This window comes from Osmerus eperlanus, chromosome 16, assembly GCF_963692335.1.
Source record: "Osmerus eperlanus chromosome 16, fOsmEpe2.1, whole genome shotgun sequence".
Taxonomy (NCBI): domain Eukaryota; kingdom Metazoa; phylum Chordata; class Actinopteri; order Osmeriformes; family Osmeridae; genus Osmerus; species Osmerus eperlanus.
In genome coordinates, this window is record NC_085033.1 from 2,381,375 (window position 1) to 2,400,128 (window position 18,754).

Consider the following 18,754-nt stretch of genomic DNA (forward strand, 5'->3'; position numbering starts at 1 on the left):
GATGCACATGTGTGTCTGGTGTGTGTGTGTGTGTGTCTTTGCTAAGAAACTACATGATTCGCAATGTGTAAATGTCCAACATAGCAGGGAAATTATAAATATAAAGTGATTGTGAGTCAGCCTGATGCTTGACCACTCGCAAATAACCTTTTAACCTTTAAAACACAAGTCATCATGAACAAGGTTTGTTTTCATTCCAAGCTTAAATCGGAACAGATCTTTTTCAAGGGTTGGTTTCTTGAGATATTTCAAAAGTGAAATTCCACGGATGGATAAACTGGATTTGCTAAGATCTTTGCCTTTGGGTATTATGGGGGCAAAGGGTTGAAGCTAATCCACACATCACATATCATTCATCTCTCTAGGGGTCAGGACCCTTGTTTCTCTGTCCATACTCGTCTGAAGGCGGAGAGTTCACCAGTCAAGGGTTTATTCTTGATGGCACATTGTATTTGTTCAATGACAAACACATGCAGTCTAGTTTTTTAAATACTTTCATTAAGAGTAGAATAAGAGTATATCTTACCACAATATACAATGTACATAATTAGCCTAATGAAGATATGACATAGGATGTGTTCATTAATATGTTTATTTCACTGTTTGAGTCACAAGAACAAGTTCCACAAAGGTACTTCACAGAAGTGTTTTCTCCAAAATCCCAAATAATACAATTTGTAAGAAGAAGATTTAGATGTTATGCTATGTTTATTAAATGTTTTGACTTGCTACACACCCCAACAAGCACACAGAATTGTCTTGGTTTTACCCATTGTTGAGGACTAACCATGTTATGTTGTTTTGTGTTTACAAAGAATCCAATTGTTAAAAACAAGTAGCAACTATGAAATCAAGTAATTCCACACAGTCTACACAAATAAAAACTATAAGAAAAGAAAATATTTAATAAAAATGACAAATATCTAATGTTGAATGTTTCTTTACTCCACTTTCAAATGGTAACTAATAATTCATAGGTAGTATACAACAGCTACAGTAACCCTTCATGGAAGGTAGCATGAACAATTACAAGTACATTGGATTACATTAAAACACAATTACATGCATTCAAACATTTAATACAAATTACAAGAGACAAAACTGTTTATAAGTGCAAGTCAATAAGCACATATTTTTTTACATTTCTAAATATGTTGTTTGAGTATGTATTGATTTTAATATTGAGCTCATGCAAGCAAGATTACACAACAGTCAAAAACGTTTTGATATTGACACAAATACAAATGAACGATTAAAAGAATATGGAGAATCATAAGACTTGAATTATTTTAATATAAAGTAAAAATATTTTTTCCATACACACAGACAGAAGAATGAAAAAATATAGGACATGACAACAAATGTACAAATTCTAACACATAATATTTCTTGACTGCTAGGATTAGCTAAATTGAAAAAGAAATGTTCAAATAAATAACAATATAAAGTGCACCTACAGCTTATGAAAACAGAAAACTGAAATACATATTTTACAAACCTGACATGGGCTGTATGGCCTCAGAGACCTAGAAATATCTTTATTCAGTTCCTTGCTTGAACGCAGTATCCTTTATTATAAATTAAGGTGGATGTCAAATGCTTAAAAACAACCAAAAAACGAAATCAGTCAAGTTGAGAGGAAAACTCCTTAATGTACATACTCTTACATCATTCCACAGTGCCATGTGGAGAACAGTACTGAACCTCTGAACACAATCCACACATTATCATCATAGCATACCACATTCCTTGTCATCCTTTGTGTCTAACAAGAATAGAAAGCAAAAGGTAGAGAAATGTGCACTTCTTGCCTATGATTATCTGCTCCACTTCCTTGTGGAGCATGTTTTATTTGTACATCAGTTTGGATAAAAAGAGACTGCTAAATATCTAAAAGGTAAATGTAAACTGGATGTCTAATCTATGTAAGGGAAGAATCACTGAAGTCATTGCAGAACTATCAGACGATCTGCTGTAGGGCTTAAAACAAAAACAAACCTCCAATTTACTCATAATAAGAATAATCAAACCACAAATCTACTGCAATTAATAGCAATGTATTTTTCTTCAATCTTTTGATACAATTTCATTTATACATTGACATAATACTTGATTGCCATGCAGTTACTTGATCAAAGATAATGTGATAACACATTATCATCTTCACAGATGCGCAGGTGATCTTACAGGAGGACAGCAGGATTGGTCCAGTTGGCCACAGCTAGGGCAATCAAGTCGTCGCGCTGATCGAGACAGAACATGGATGAAAGAGATCAGTTTCAACCAGGACAATGTGCAACGCCGAGATTCTCGTGCCTCGTTGCGCAAACACTGTGTCTTGCTGCCCCCTGGTGGACATGATGGGGTACTATTTGTAATGTTGAACTACAACGATGTACGACGGCAGCTAAAACATTTTTTATTTACTAAACAGAGTTGGCAATGTGTTCACGTATGAACGACACTCACCTCAACTATCTGTAGGAGGCACGCATGAGGACCGGCGGGAACGGCACATTGTCTTCTGTAAAAAGACAGCGAAAAAGGCAATTACCACAAAGCTAGTTAATACCAACTTGCTACGGGTGATACAAAATGGAGACTCACTCCATCTGTAAATATCACTGCACCACCGCAACGTAGGACTGTACCTTTTCATGGAGCCGGTGATGGAGGGCCGAGTCAGAGAGCCAAGGATGCCTCAAGGCCTCTGAGGCTCCTATCCTCCAGCTGCAGATAAACACAAACAAACACAGGCAGTGGTTCATGCATCATCTTGATGTACAGTCTCTTGGAGGGGGGACAGTGGGACGAACAGACAGGCAGTCCCGTCAAGCAGAAGAAAAACACCTTTTGTTGATGACGAGGAGCTTGGAGATGAAGTCCTTGGCCTGGTCGGAGATGTGTAAAAACTCCTCTTCATCAAAGTTCCACTGACAGGCCAGAATGTTGTTCAGAGTCTCGTTGTCATCGTCCCCCAGGAAAGGACAAAGACCGCTGAGGCTGGAGAAGAGAGGACGTCTTTAGTGTGTGTGCGTTCAAACTGGACCTCCGTGTGTGTGCACGTCTGTCTACACTTACAGCATGTATGCAATGACTCCCAGACTCCACATGTCTGTGTTGAAGGAAACAAAGTCGTAGTTTATCACCTCTGGAGCCAGGAACTCTGGAGTGCCGAAGTTCACTCGTAACTTCTCCCTGGGCTTGTATCTGCGAGAGGAGAATTACCGTCATTCTGAGAGTCACTGGGTGTAGAAATGGGTGTATAAATCACATATTTCAACGTGTTCGATAAGTCAACACAAGCAACACAAGTGAAAAGTATTACTGACTGCAAGTGGGGACCTACATTCTGGCAAGGCCAAAGTCGATGATCTTGATTTTATTTGTGACCCTGCTCACACATAGTATGTTCTCAGGCTGAAATGAACACAAAGGAAGGATTTAAGGATTCCGTTTGACAAAAGGAGACAAAATAGATACTGCCCTGCATGCATACAATCTATATTCCTAAAGTGTGGTTGTGGTTACCTTCAGGTCGAGGTGGAGGATGTACATCTTGTGCATGTGCTGGAGGCCCTCACAGATCTGCCGGATGAAAACCACCGTGTCCAGCTCCTTTAAGGTGTAGTTCTCATCAATGATCCTGTCAAAGAGTTCGCCTCCATCCACACTGCAGATCAGACAAACACAACGTTTGGGAATCAGTGTGTGCAACTTATCCAAATCCCCCTTCAAATCCTCACATTTTTGGATTCTCTTCAATCAAAGTTGGACTGTCTAGCATTGGTTATATATGTAAAGCATAAACCAATTGTTTTGGGAGTTTGAAAACGTACAATTCGAGCACGAGGATGATGTCATTCCTGGATTCGTAGGCAGCGTAGAGCTGGATCAGGTTGGCGTGATCCAGCTGATTCATGACTTGGATCTCGTTCTTCACCACGTCCTGCCAAGCACACACGCACACAGGTATCACCTCACCGAGATGCAGAGAGAACAGTCCATTCACCTCTTTGGAGTGACTGACTTTGGAGAAAGGTGTCCAGTGGAGGACTCTCCCCTTTTAATGTAACTACTGTTGTAGTATTTCAGCAGTCATGATCACAGGCTGTTTTTGTACCTTCTCTTTCTGACTTCTGGCCTTGATGATCTTGGCTGCCAGGGTGAGTCCAGAGGAGTTTTCGATGCATTTGTGCACCTGGCCAAAACGACCCCTTAGAATGGAAAGAGAGGCAAATTAGTCCAAAAGTAGTACAAGTGTCTGAATGACGTCTGTCTATCTCATTTTTCGGTTTATAATGTCACCTTTCCATGTCATTGTACTCCCCTACAGGCGCCAGTCTAAAGAGATGCCAAAACTATCACCTGTAAGCTGCAAATCCTACAATGTTACACTCTGGGCAAATGACCCTATGAATTAGCACTGATAGTGATATCTGTCACGGTTCAATGTCCTTGAACTCGAAATAAGATCACTTTACATACGAGAAAGTGCCAACGTTTTGGAACAGTGTTGTGTTTTCTTCTTTTCCATTAAATGGGAGTGAGGGCGTCTCTTTGAAGAGCTGGATTAACACTTAGTGATTAGCTACCAGCTGGCAGTAGGAGTATGGTTTCACATGCCCTGAAAGCCTGGAGTAAAAATAACTGGGCTGACTCTGAAGCTATGAACAAGGTGAGAGGAGAAGAGGGAGAGGGTTACACAATTAGTCTTTGCCGGTGGTTGAGAACCTTGTTCTCTGCATTTGCCTAGTCTGATAAACTGCAAATGTTTACTCCTCAACAGGTCTGCAGACGCCATGTTGTCAGAGCAATCAGCTGCACTTGCACTGGGGACGTCACTACATCTCCAAGGCAACATATCAACAACTCTGTGGAGCTTCAATAACCGCTTGTTGCTCGGTCCGTAAAAACGTTTATTTACCTCTGCAAACCTTCAGGAGGTATACAAACGGATTTATTAACTTTTGAGAACGTCTTCTGGACCAATAAGAACAGCGTATTGGTCCAATTATTACACTAGTATATAAGAAACTGTGTTGTAGGTTTATTTTGAATGAACCAAAGCTGAAGTTGACAATAAAATCCATCGATGGAAGCCTCACCCCCCTAGGATCTCCTGTCGGTTGATGGTGTAGAAGTTATTGATCTGGTTGGGTTTGGCAGACACTATCCGGTGGTTGAATGGAGCAGCCGGAGGGGGAGCAGTGTCTAAAAAGATATTTGGACAAAGGGGCAAAAAAAGGAAAACGGGAGAGTGAGACTGAAAGGTGAGAAGATGGAAGCCTTGGTTGTTTAATGAGAGGCATGTGGCATCAGAAATGCTACCTCATGATTGTCATAATCACGTTAGCACCCAGGCCTGCTAACACACTGCGGTAAGCATGATACACTTCTGATGTGTAACTGCCTGTCAAACTGCCAGTGAGCATGCTGGTACACCTACAGCAACGCAGAGAACAAGTAGGAGCAAACGACTTCAGTGGCTATTAAGTACAGTCTGTGTCTGGCCCCTCTATCATGTGCATTACTCACGAAGAAACCAGGGACTCACCGATAAAGAACCGTTCGACATTGACATCGTCTTCCCCTTCTGTGTCTTCCTCCTGTTCTTTCTCCAGCATCTCCTTCAGCTTCACCCGGATTTCAACTCCATCTGCCTTGAAGACCCCCCAGCCTTCAGACTCGGCACGCTGCTCTTCCTTCTCCTCCGTGTCCTCCTCCCTCTGCTCCTCCTCTTCCTCTCCGCGCTCCACCCGACTCTTCTTGTGGTCCTCCACGCTGAGGTCCTCCTCAGTGCCCCGCCGCTTGCTACTGGCGTTGACCTCCGCCATCTGGTCCAGCTCGGCCTCCAGAGATGGGAAGGCACTTTTGTTGTCTTCACGGCTGAAGTAGACGTTTCAGAGGTGAGAAAAGCGGACACACACATCGATACGGCAAGGCGAAGAGACAATGATATGGGGTGATTAATACAGAGAGTGAATGGATTAGGAGTACCTGTCAGGAATGGAGTCTGTCTCGTTTTGAGTATGGGGACTAACAGGGAGCTCCGGCAGTATGACAGGTTCTGAGGCGTCTTCGGAGGAAGCGTTAGCCTTGATCTCCTCCTCCTTCTGTTTCTCCTCTTTCTCCTTCAGAACATCCACCTCACTGAGCTTGCATTCGCGGAGATCTGTCTCGTCCACTGAAGCAGACACCTCTGTAACGCCCTCCTTCAGCCCGTCACCTGGGTCCTCTTCCTCCTCCTCTTCTGCCACAGGAGCCTTGGGGACCTCCAGGATGAAGTCGAGCAAGTTGGGGCTAGGGGAGCCCCGCTCTGGCTCCAGGGCCCCCCCAGCCTCCAGGTCCAGGAGTCCAGGGGGGAGATTAGGGTCTGATCTCTCAGCATTTTCCCGGTTGAGCTTCTGCACCTCTTCCAGCAGCAAAGCCTGCTTCTTCAGGGAGATGGTATCTGCCAAGATTCAAACAGCGCAGCAGTTGATTTATTACATGTCAACCGCCTTTGTGAAGTTATTTGCCATGTCTCGAGGTTGCTGAAACAACCTAAGTATTGTTGTCTAAGTGTAATACTGATAGTAAATAAGGATTGGTGGTGTAATATTTTAACCTGACCTTTTAATCAATGCTCTTGTATCATTTTGTACTACTAGACCACTGTTGTTTATTTCTACAGGAAGGCCATTGTGACTATCTTGCTGCTTTTAAGTGGAAGGGAACTTTTATCCCTGTTTCCTTTTGTTGTTACTGTGTGTCTATCGAGTGATTTGTGTGTTCAGGTCTGTGTGGTGCAAACTCCCGTTGACTTGAGTGTGTAGAATGTTCTGGATGTGAGCACCTGCAGGATCTGGAGGCTTCTTCTTCTTCTGCGCTTTCAGACCTTTCAGGCTCAGACGGGACTTGTCTTTTCCATCCTTACCCTTGTTGTCTTTCAGCTACGCAACAACAGACAAAGAAAATGAAGATAAAGAGAGAGGAACAATGGTTAATGTCTTTTTTTAATTGTGAATACTGTAGTACAGAAATTGTGAAACGCTTTAGATCTTCACAGAGAACAGTGCTGTACATACAATGTTGTAAACCTCGCCTTTTTTTTAAGGCGCATTCATGAGATGGCTCAAGAATGTCAAAATGCCATATGACAACTGGCATTCGGAACGACAAAAAACCTACAAAGTTGCCGATTTTGCGGGAGGAGATGTAATGTTTTGGTCCGTGGAGGTTTATCTTGTGAGTGGGCTCCGGTGGAGTGGGTTCACATGCAGGAGTTATTTCTTGAGTCCCTTTAGAGGCTTTAGTAGTGGGAGTTTTCTGTTAAAGAGACAAGATGGCAGTGCATGATAGGTTGGCAGGCATTGATTAGGGATGAGGGTTAAAGCCCAGAGGTCTGGAAGGAGACACGAGGAGGATAAACAGTAGAATATATGACGTGATACGGAACATTTAGTTGTGATGGAAAGGCTAAACGGCCACATGTAATGGCCTATAAAACAATTTATCAGTTGCTGTGTTCCTGAAAGTACTATGTACCTGATTTCAATGCGCAGACAAAGTTGGATGTGTAAAGTCCTGCCTCTGAATATTCATAGTGGATGGATGTCCATAGAGGTGCAAGGCTGTGAGTTTATAGCTTATCACTTGTCACAGTCAGTGGAACGCAATGTCGGCCCTGAGCGGAAAATATTACTCCAACTCAACCCAGAGGGACTCGATGACACACTCCTTTTATGAGCAGGTCCAAATCAAGGAGGTCCGTTGAGCGTGTCTTTCCTACGCACACAGCGCTGTGTGGAGGTAAACACTGGCTGTTGGTAAAGCAGGGGAGATGTTTTGAGTATGGGGTTTCCACAGTGACGGCAGCCAGAGGAAAAGTCGGAGGATGGGAGCTGGGGGGCGGTGTAGAGGCTAAAGTAGCTGGTGTCGCTAGCCAGACTTCTCACACCCCAGAAGGTGGAGGCAACATGTGACGCGAGCAGTGACGACCACATGGATTCCTGACATTTTGAGTCACTCAGTAGCCGTTACATATGTATGTGTTCGACTGCATGGAAATAATGTGTGACCACGGTAATGATATTTCAGGATATACATAGCAGCTTAAATATACGTAATACCTAATCTGATTACACCAATAACAGCTCTTCCTCACTTCTACTGGGAAAACATTCATCCTTATAAGAGGGCTATTCCTCTCAATGTCCTTGCCGGGTTCTCTCCTGTCATTAAAACAGCCCCCCCTTCTGGTATCTACACTCAGTGGAATGTGATGACATTTGGGCTTTGTGGTATATTTAAGTCCAGCCTTTGGTTTTAATGCCAGCGTGGCACTCACTGACCATCAGATTCTTCCCTGTCTGAGTCCCTGTCCACCTGTTCCTGTGAGCACTGGACTAGCGACCACAAGTGGTCATTGAAGTTGTTAGAGTTAGTCCCGACAGGTTTGAGCTTAAAACACACAGTAGTTGGTTGAGGGCCTAGTAAAGAAGATGGGAGAATCGAATAACTATGGAGCTAGACTCTACTCCATCCCATAGGATGACCATGCACCTAAAAAAGAATCTTATTTTCAGACTCTCACCTCTGAATCGGTGCCAACCTCGCTAAAACATAGCACACACGATAAAGACTGGACCTTTACTAGAGCAACTGTTGTGGGGCACAGTAACCATAGCAGCACTTACACTCACATACATGCTTGAGATGTTGATGCACAGGTGAGTGAACTTAACACCAGCAATAGCTCTCCACAAAATAGGTCAACACCCAAAATAGGACAATTATGAGAGACGAATGAGATTCTTACTGTGCGGGGAAAAAAGGTTCGAGATAGCACATAACGTGTCACCATGTGGATAGACTCAAAAGAGCTCATCACAAGTTTTGGACATTTGACTTCTTACATTCAGGCCCTTTTTAGCCACAAACAGACTGAGACCAGATCCACATTCAGCCTAACCAAACATGGCCCATAATACTCCACCTGTGGCCCCGTAGTGGCCCTCCCATGCCCTCCAGGGGGTCCCAGAGCATGTCACATGCCTGTGAGGCCACATTACAGCTGGTAGGCATACAGTACAGGACAGGAGTTAAATGTGGGTTTTTAAAGTGGTGCAGCTTGTGCAAATAAGATTACGTATTTGTTTGCTAATGATCAACTATTAACTCAAATACTCCAGTACGCAATTGCACTCTTCCTCAGATTCGGATGCTGATGGGTTCGATGAAGAACCTACAAAGTGAATGAATGCTCTTCTCTATCTGCATTGCTGCGTTGCTGATTAATCACATTGTCCTGCTTTCTTATGATGAAGAAGGAACAGTAAACCTGTGCCAAGCCGCGATCTTTGGAAATAGAACTCTTGACAGAGCTTGACTGCTCTGATCACTTACATGTGGCATGTGGTGCCAAGAACATGAAGTGCCAGATAAGGCTTCTGCGTGTAATCTGCGTGTAACGGTTGTAGCACCGAACACGTGGAGCCCCTTCTCTGGCATTGTTGGACAACCTCAATATATGTTAACGTGTTAAATACAATATGTCAATATTGTATTTAACAGTCAATATGACGTCATCCAAAACCTTTTCATTGAGCAATGATGGAATGCAGCTTCTATGGATTCTGCAGCACTGACGTTTGTAAATATTAAACTTTGCCCTCAAGGATGCACTTTGTCAACCTTCTTGGTTCCTCAAGCAGAAAAATGTTTCCTCTTGATTCTCACCTTGCCTTTGTCTTTGAGCCTTTGAGCCTTGCGCGCGGCCGGCCCTTTGAACATCAGGTCCATCACCCTGGAGCTCTTCACCGTCTCCCCGATGAAGCCAATGACCTGCTGGATGCCCAGGACCAGCTTCTCCATCCCCTCCAGCTTCTGAGCCTGCTGCTGGGAGCGCTGGTTGACGGCAGACATGATGGAGCTCATCTCCTGGCACATTTCCCTCACCTCTCCCCCCGTGGCCTGGCTCTGCGACTGGGCAGAGGTCAGGATCACAGCCCTGGACGGGACATGGATCTCCTCCTTGTCGACCTTGAGAGTCTCCACGTCCCTTTCGATGCCGTCGATGTCTTGGGACATTCCGTCCAGCCTGTTGAGGACCTTCTCTTGGATGTTGATGAGCCGGTCCATCTTGCTGCTCAGAGATTCGATTCGGTTCTGGATCAGGTCAAAGCCGGTGCCGTTCAGGTCCCCCATAGTGTTTACAATCTTGGAACAGGTGTGACAGGATCACGTTAGGACACCCAGCCGAGACAGACGAAGGACCAGCGAGGTCCGCGGCACACACGGAAAAACGGTTTCAACAAACGCAGCCAGTTCTATCCTTCAGTGCTCCTCTTCAAGTGGAAAGACAGGCTTATCTGAAAGCTCGAACGCAGGCAACAACCGATAAAAAAGGATTTCACCGTATTGTTTCCTCAAAAATCTATAAATCCAAGATCCAATGAGGAGTGTTGGAATTGACCTTCCAACAGACAGAACTCTTAATCCCTTGTATAGCACCCTTGCACTATGCTAAGAGTCATCGGATCATGAGATTGTCCCTCCTTTTCGCACCCACTGTCTAATGTGGCTGTCCCTCTCCCCACCAGGATGGTATTAAGAATGGGATAAGTCACTCTGCCTAAATGTAAAACGGAACCACCTGCGTCAGCAGGGGCCAGGCTATGAGGGGGGGGGGGGGGGGGGGGTGGCATTGCTGGGGGCTGTGAGACACATGAGAGGCTTTCAATGTTAAGCCCACCATCGTCTACCGCCTGCCAAGTGTCAAAATGGCCAGTGTACACAACTCCACCTCGAGGCAGGGCGGAATTTCATCTGTAACGATGCCCTTTTTTCAACGTTTCTTGTCATTGTTCACACGTGAACGAGGATGCGTGTCACCGCAGCCGGCCATGCTTGCCGCTCTCACACGACATACCTGACAGGTGTTCCCCAAAAGAGGGAGGGGAACGAGGTGCCATGGGGTTTTATTTATAAGCAGTGATAGACATGTTAAGGTCAACTCTAAATATCAAACAATCAGGTTAAAAGAAGCTCATGAACAGCTGTGTTTTGGAACGGGGGCCGCTATGTATATTGATATCTGTCAGTCAACTTATAGCACATATGCAGTACAGTGTTCAAAGTAGCCTCTTTGAACAAATATCAGACTATTGCAGAATCTACCTGCACTTGTGTGTATTTAGGAGTATTGTACAAAGCCACCTGCACTGCTGGGTTTGTACCCGGTGGCATAGGTAAGTGACACCAGTTGTAGTCTCTGGGAGAGATCTTCAGCCCCTCTCCTGAAAGTAGAGAGGGTTGACAGGGTTGATTAATATAGTGTCTCTCCACTGACAAACCCATCCAGCTCAAGGCTTTGCACATGCTTACTCGTACACAGTTAAGACAGTTACGGATCAATTTTAACTTAGGGTTTGAAATTTGAGCCTGAGCCAAGAACCCTATAAACCTATCAAACTATGCTTAACGTGTTGTAGTAGTGGACATATGTTGTTTGCATTAACGGTCAAAACAAATCCTCAAACCACCAATGAAGAAGGAAAGAGAAACGTTTTAATGATAGACGTTTTAATTTTAGATGTTTTTGTTGTGCTCCATTTCAACCGATTTACTTGGGTGACTGGTATTTAGTACTAACAAGCCTGTGTCAACAAAATGAAATTCCTCCGTCAATTTTGGAAGTACTGTATTAACTTACATGTGACATTAAGTCTTAACCACTTGAATTCAACAAAGAGGCCGCTTCAGATAAACGTTTGCGTATGTGCTAACTCATGCCGCCCTCCTAGATGGACAGATGATGTGGTGAAGGAGGCACCCAGCTCACTGGGAAACATGCAGCTCACAAAGAAGGCACAGACTGCTAACTAAGCCACCCAGACCTGACCCAAAATAGCCCAGCACTCACCATGCTCAGGCAGGCCAGGCCAAATGGGCCAATGGGCTTCATGGGCATGTGGGGCCAGCAACGGGGGGCGCAGGGGAGGTTTGGCCCTGTGAAAGGGGGGGGGGGGGGGGGAGAGATTTGGAAGGTGGTTCACTCTATTCTCCTGTCTCGCACGGAGGTAGACATGCTTGCAAGGGAGGGCGAGGGTCCAGCCCAGTGTTCTGCCTGACCTCTAGTGCCCTTCATACCCCCTGTGAGCTGAGGTTGACACTTTGCCTTTTTTTTTTTCGTGTTCTGTGGCGGGCTGTAGCAGATGGGAACGTAACCAGGCATCACTGAGCAGGGGGGGGGGGGGGGGGGGAGGGCGGCAACACCTGTCCTTGGGCGCCAACAGATGACAGAGAGGCAATTTCGACCACGCCGGACACTCAGCTCAGCTTGTGTCACTATGAGAGGCGTGGAGGGTTACCTTACGCATTGCAATGCTTTCATGGAAGGAACAGAATTAAAAAGAATCCACAGAGATTGATGAGGGGAAAGTCAAGGCTGCAACCGAAGCAATGTGCACGCATCGCGCGTAAATCAACTGCCACTTTGAAGAAACTATTGGGACATACTGTACACATACTATACCGATGGGGCGCTACACTTCAGATGTTAAATGGTGCAAAATGTGGGCTTATCCCACTGTTGTTTGTAGCAGACACACCAGGTACCCAATACTCTTACCATAACTATAGAAATATGAATATTTAATACTGTATTTCTCTAAAAACACAATATATCTCTCTATTCCCTCTCTATTCCCTTCTTTCTGAGCACTGCAGGGGGTAATGTGAGGCCATTAAAGTCTACAGTGAGATATAAACGGCTTACGATGGTGCTCATTACACAAACCAGAGGTTGAGTTTATATCACTCACACTTTACAGTGAAACATGAGCAATGGAAGCTCAGAAGCCACAACGGGAGTCTTGCCCGCGTTTTCCACATGCAGACCTGTGGTGCCAAGTGGAGCTATGTCCTAACCAGCGGAACGACTGCTGCCGCCATCTAACGGTGCAGGGTTGTAACGTTTCCGTTAATGTGACAGTAAGTCATTGAGCCACTGTTCCCCTCATAAGTACACACACACACACAGACATGACAAAACGGAACGGAACAAAATCATGTTTTTATCCCTGCGTGTGTTTGTGAGGGTCGGTCCCTTCATCTGTGGAACAAACTGTCCTCTTTGGTCAGCTGAAATCTGGTATCAAGTAAATGGATATTACACATAGCGCTTATAACAAAAATAGATATTGCGGCCGCACACTTCTGTCATCCTCTCTTCTTTTTTTTACCAACATCATTGTCAGACGCAGAAAGGAAACAATATCCACCTGTTGCTTTGCTGTATTGAATACACAACACCGTAAGACAACATGGCAGACAAACACAGCAACCTAACGCTATGTTAAATACTAAATACTGTTCATTTTAACCACATCTCAATCGAAACGGTATTAACAGTCCGTGCTAGGGAGCCAGAGAGGGAGTTCTGGAGGATAGTGACCTGAGTGGCATTAGGGGGTTTGTTTGGCAGAGGGACAAACCGCCGAGCAGTGCGCCTCTCATCCAGAACAGACTGTCCTGGGACGCTCCAGGGTCGTGTGCTGTCAGGGGCGACACACACACACACACACACCCCTCCTCCCCTCTCTAACACCACCCGGGCTGCTAGCTGAGTCTCTTGGAAACTAGTGGGCAGAAACGTGAGTGGCAGCCAGGAAACACAAGCCTCAACGTCAACACATCCCACCACCGTCTTAGACGTCTCCACCTCACCTCCCCTCCCCCTCCTCACCCTCCGCTCCCCCCCGTCCCCCCCCCCGTCCCCCGTCCCCGTCCCCCCGTCCCCGTCCCCTCTCAGGTTGTGCATGTACTCTCTCACTTGAGCCTTGTACACATAACACACCGGAACACTTAGCCGGATCTTCTGAGTTGGAATCATTCTCAAGATGTTTTCAGGATCAGAGCCTAATGAATACAATGTCCTCTAGGTGATGAAACAGGAGGATGGATCACGATCACAACTTGTGTTGCTGTTCACAGCTGAGTGTAAAAAATCACACACAAAAAATCTAAACAGATATATGATAAGACAAGAAGGGGTGGACTCATATTTTTTCAAGGATATTTTAACACTAACAACCTGCTTTCAAGTCGGTTGAAAACGACATCTTAAATGATGAACACTGTAGATCGCATTCTGTCCTGTATGGCTTTGTTTGAACACTTGAGGGAGCTCTGCATCAGGCGGACGCTCACAGGCAGGCGGTAGGACGGCCAACAGGCAGGCGGCATACAGTGCATGAGACTGGAAGCCTCAACACTTTGAGTCTTGAGGCTTGATGGTTGTCAATTATACATGTTTAGTGTTCCATAAAACAACTCTTATATCGTATTGAGTCTGTGAAGGAAGGCATCTTTAAGCAGAGGACACCCTCCAGACTGACATGCAAGGATGCATAGTGACTGGATGGTTACAGAGAGAGGGCTTAGTCACATATATTTATAGTGACTGTCTCTCAAACACCATTACAGGAATGGAAACATGAGAGGATGATGGATCTCCTCTCTTGTCTCAAAGAACATTTTTGCGTTTGAAGTTTTCGTCAATGAAACTGGACGGTATAACAAAAACAGAACAACAGTTGACAAGAACAACATATTTTCACCATGGCCTTGCAGCTTTACTTTTAAAGTTTACCTTTTAACAATTACAGACAAAACCTTGTTACACATACAATGTGTAAATGGTTAGTGGTAGGCCTACTAGACATAACTAACTGCTCTCTAAGGACATCTATAATCCCCTGGAATGACAGAGGTACTTAAGTCAAAACTTTAGAAACACACACAGAGACACTGCTTGATGTCCGACTGAGAGCTCACCCTGTCTTACATGAGAAAACTGCAGCCATCTTATTGCGCCCCTGCCTCTGGTTGCGCACTGTAGGGTACAAGCTGTGCCAGTCAGTCTACTGTATTACTACAGCTTTCTGCGTACAGTACTTGCGTAGAAAATCAATCAGGACAATATTTCTTATAATAAAAACTACCATATAAACTCATAATTATTACATATGTGTGTGTTTTTTGAGTTATTATGAAGAGATTGAGACATAATTATTCGCTGACAAATACCTCAAATGAGTCAGATTACTGTTGTACACATACACACGTTCCTGTGCTGTTATGAGTTGAGCTCACTAATTAAATTCAAATTGAGATTTAGCTCAGGAATGTTCCAGAAGATAACACACCACAATACCGTGAGTGGTTACTGGGCCTGGACTCACCATCACAAATGGACTCATGTATGACTGCAATACAGATCCAATGGATGAGGCCTGGAATCAAAGAGACTGATGGTAATGTGAAGATACAGGGACACATATAGTGGGACTTACAATCACATATCCTAGAAGCTATTTCTGCTGAATGTTGATGGGCAGGGCTGACTGTAATTATGACACTGATTAACAAGCAAACTAGTTTCCTGTGGTTTTCGCGAGAGTCCTAATGGGGGAGGGGGGCTGACAATGTCCTATTGTGTGCACAGTATCACAAGACACCTGATGCTATAATAAAACACCTCAGCCTTTCAGAGCACAACATTCTTGCTCCCTGCACTGAACTCAACAGTCTCCAGGACCTGCCCCTCCACCAGCCATGTGAGGCAGCTGCATGGCTCTCTATCATACCGACTGGAATACAGTACAGGTCAAATATGTGGGCTTCTTAACATATGTCTGCATTTATCAAATAAAGGTGTAACAACTACAACATCTTAGTTCCAACCCCTCTATCTTCAGGTACTCCAGTAAAGAACTTTGACTACTAATGTAAGTGACCTTGCATTTCTCATGGTAACTACTGGGGGAAGGTAAACAAGGACAGTGTGTGCTTTCCACACCAGATCCAACATGGATCATGGATTTCATTTAAACAATAAACATTGAGCTGTCAGTACAAAAGGAATAATGATTGTTTGCGCTAGATGGAAACCTCAGTCATAGGCAGAAGGACTACTAGCAGAAGAATATAAAATGTGCATGCCTCAGTTAACTCTCCTAGATAACAGCACATCCCTAAGATATCAATCATGACTCACTGTAAATCCAAACTGTAAATCACTCATTTTTACAACTCAATGATTTTTACAACTCACTCATTTTTTAATACAATCATTCAAAGCACGGTGTACACTGGGAGAAAGGTAGAGAAAATAATAAGGAAAGAGATAGAGAGGTAATTTTGGAATGAGTAGGAATGGGATATTCCAAAATTCCTCATCCAAACTGTCTGGATCAGACATTGGGGCCCCACTGTGTGGCTTGCTACAACAGAACACAACCTATCATGAGATTGATCAACTGAATACACTATATATAAGTAAGATAGATAGGAAAAGAAATGTGCTTTATTTCCAGTGTTTGCGTGATAGAGGATGCATGTTATTTTTCAAGCGGAGACAAATGATGCTGTTGAAAGTGGAACTTGTTCAGACATGGATCTGTAGTTTACACACACAAATGCTGACATGGACCTATGTGAAAATGTATACCATGCTATAAGAACTGGTGGTTCTGTTTAGTGCATGGTCTACCATGCTATAAGAACTGGTGGTTCTGTTTAGTGCATGGTCTACCATGCTATAAGAACTGGTGGTTCTGTTTAGTGCATGGTCTACCATGCTATAAGAACTGGTGGTTATGTTTAGTGCATGGTCTACCATGCTATAAGAACTGGTGGTTATGTTTAGTGCATGGTCTACCATGCTATAAGAACTGGTGGTTATGTTTAGTGCTGAGGTGCTGTGCTTTAGGTCTGATGTCTTAGGAGCCTCGGAATAAAGTTGTTGATGTGTTATACTCTACATAAAGAGTCAATCCATAGAAGTTACAAAAATGTATACATTTTCTGTGCTAGACATATGTTGCATTTAAAATATACTGACAACTACAATGGGAATGTGCTAAATACAGGGTACGAGAGAACATCTGACTTTACATCTGACTGCTTAGCTAACAGACAAACAATTAGCAAACTACCTCACGTCGCAGGTCACGTGACAAAGCCATCTGTACATTTTACCAAAAAAATCATAAAAAAAACTGAGAGCACACTGTTGACATATTCAAAACGAAAAGGCCCCCTGTACCTGCACGTCAGATGGAATGGATGCTCTGTGCTTGCTCCTGTAGCACAGTAAATCCCACAGCCTGTACCAGAGGTAGGACGCCACCACGCACAAGCTGCTGACTAGCCACATGTCCCTGCCCTTGAAGAAGCTCTTCATGGTTTCTCACTTCCCTTTACCCTCTTCTTCTTCTGTCCAGGTTTGAATCTTCTCTCTTCAGGGCCTCTCTAACCTCTGAGAGAGAACTCGCTCGTAGTATGAGATGGCAGTAGGCTGATTAGGAGACAGGGTTCCCTGGACTAGGAACGCCCAAACTTACGACCTTACCTCCAACACTTCAACACTCCTCAGAAAGGGCCCCAAAGGACAGGCGAGTTGAACCATGTGACTAAAGAGTGACAGGTGCCAGCAAAGGGTGTCAGGGGGGATGTGCTTAAATCTATCTCTCTCTCTCTCTTTCTCGCTCCCTATCTCTTTCTCTCTAACTACCAGAAGTCAGAAAATGGAATGGAGGACATTGGATTTAGGTGGCACAATTTGTGATGATAGACGGTCTGGCCTGTCTGCAACTGTAGAGACGTAGTGGTGTAAATAGCCCGCGCTATTGAATGACTGTTTCAGATGTCACACACACACATTCACGTGGTGTCTTACTCCCAACTATATCGATAGGACCAGGGGACAATTATGTTCCAGTAAGGATTCCTAAAACGACATAATCTGGCCAGTGGTGCCAATGGGGGGGAGAAGCCTGGCATTACTAAACACCAAAACAATGTGAGAACATGTGACATGTGTGGACAGGACTCTGCTGTCTGGTCTGAAACTGGAGTACTATTCCAGCCAAGACTGTTTATAGATACAATTTCTATGTCTCAAATCCATGTAGTATCTAACTCAAACTCATAGACCAAAAAGTATTGGAAACAAATGATTGTTTATTGATGTATGGATCTATATTAAACTGTAAGTTAGTAAAGGTGACACACAAACCATCTACTTGTTAATGTTGAAAATCAATGTTGAGTTTTAGCAGTGCCTTGTAGAAATAAAAAATAAATAACAATGTTCACTTAGGAGAGGACACTAGATGGTGCTAGTCAACCATGTAGACAGCATTTTGAACCTAATGAAAACCTAAAACTAAATATGTAAGAGGGGTTAAAGAATATGTTTGTTTGTTTTTTCAATTACGTGTTCAGAAACGTTTTTCTGAATATGTTTTTCATCTTAAGTAGACACGTTCAATAACGAAATGTTCTGTTCTAGAGGAAATGAGGAAAGAGACAGAGTGAGGTGCAACAGAGTGATGCCTACCTCTGGAAAATCTCCCTCAAGCTCAATGTGCTTCATCTCCCAGAAGCAGCGCATGGTCTCCACCCTCTCCAGGTAGTGGAAGAAGGCCAGCTTGCCCACACCATGGCTGTCAGAGTACTGGCGGACTGACTTCAGTTTGGCCATCTCAGCAGGGGGGGATATCCAGCCACCACATCCATGGGCCCTCTCATTCTTACCCAGTGAGCTGACATCCACCTCATGGCTGGGCCTTTTGTCTGACCTGAATAGTGAAAAGATAATGTTTTCAACAACAAACTTATACTATCTTGACTGGTGAAACACTAAGATGCATTTGCAACATGTGGTTATAGGATAAATGTGCTCCAGTAGGCCACACAGGGC

The 18,754-nt window shown here is 44.2% G+C and overlaps 1 protein-coding gene across 3 annotated transcripts; it reads right to left on the minus strand.

Moving 5' to 3' along the window:
* Window positions 1-580: 580 nt before the first annotated feature.
* mylk4a (myosin light chain kinase family, member 4a) lies at window positions 581-17,425 on the minus strand. Of its 3 annotated transcripts, XM_062481285.1 has the most exons (16): window positions 10,042-10,577; window positions 9,724-9,870; window positions 7,174-7,311; window positions 6,839-6,935; window positions 6,001-6,454; window positions 5,558-5,889; window positions 5,109-5,214; window positions 4,124-4,217; window positions 3,840-3,949; window positions 3,532-3,673; window positions 3,350-3,420; window positions 3,082-3,210; window positions 2,851-3,003; window positions 2,652-2,730; window positions 2,470-2,524; window positions 581-2,243 (listed from the first exon to the last, which is right to left on the minus strand). In XM_062481285.1, exons 1-15 carry the CDS (start codon window positions 10,189-10,191, stop codon window positions 2,471-2,473), a joined length of 2,256 nt encoding a protein of 751 aa, XP_062337269.1. In that variant the 5' UTR covers window positions 10,192-10,577; the 3' UTR covers window positions 581-2,243; window position 2,470. The 3 variants fall into 3 exon arrangements, with proteins under 3 accessions (XP_062337269.1, XP_062337270.1, XP_062337271.1); XM_062481286.1 differs by lacking the exons at window positions 9,724-9,870; window positions 10,042-10,577 and adding an exon at window positions 17,096-17,425; XM_062481287.1 differs by lacking the exons at window positions 7,174-7,311; window positions 9,724-9,870; window positions 10,042-10,577 and adding an exon at window positions 17,096-17,424.
* Window positions 17,426-18,754: the final 1,329 nt, after the last annotated feature.

Excerpts from the sequence above, each read along its gene's own strand:
- mylk4a (XM_062481285.1), bottom strand. The coding sequence starts at position 10,191 with ATGGGGGACCTGAACGGCACCGGCTTTGACCTGATCCAGAACCGAATC. Across the intron at positions 3,004-3,081 it reads GGAGTCATTGCATACATGCT|CCTCAGCGGTCTTTGTCCTT; the intron begins GTAAGTGTAGAC and ends TCTCTTCTCCAG. Across the intron at positions 2,731-2,850 it reads CTCCTCGTCATCAACAAAAG|CTGGAGGATAGGAGCCTCAG; the intron begins GTGTTTTTCTTC and ends GTTTATCTGCAG.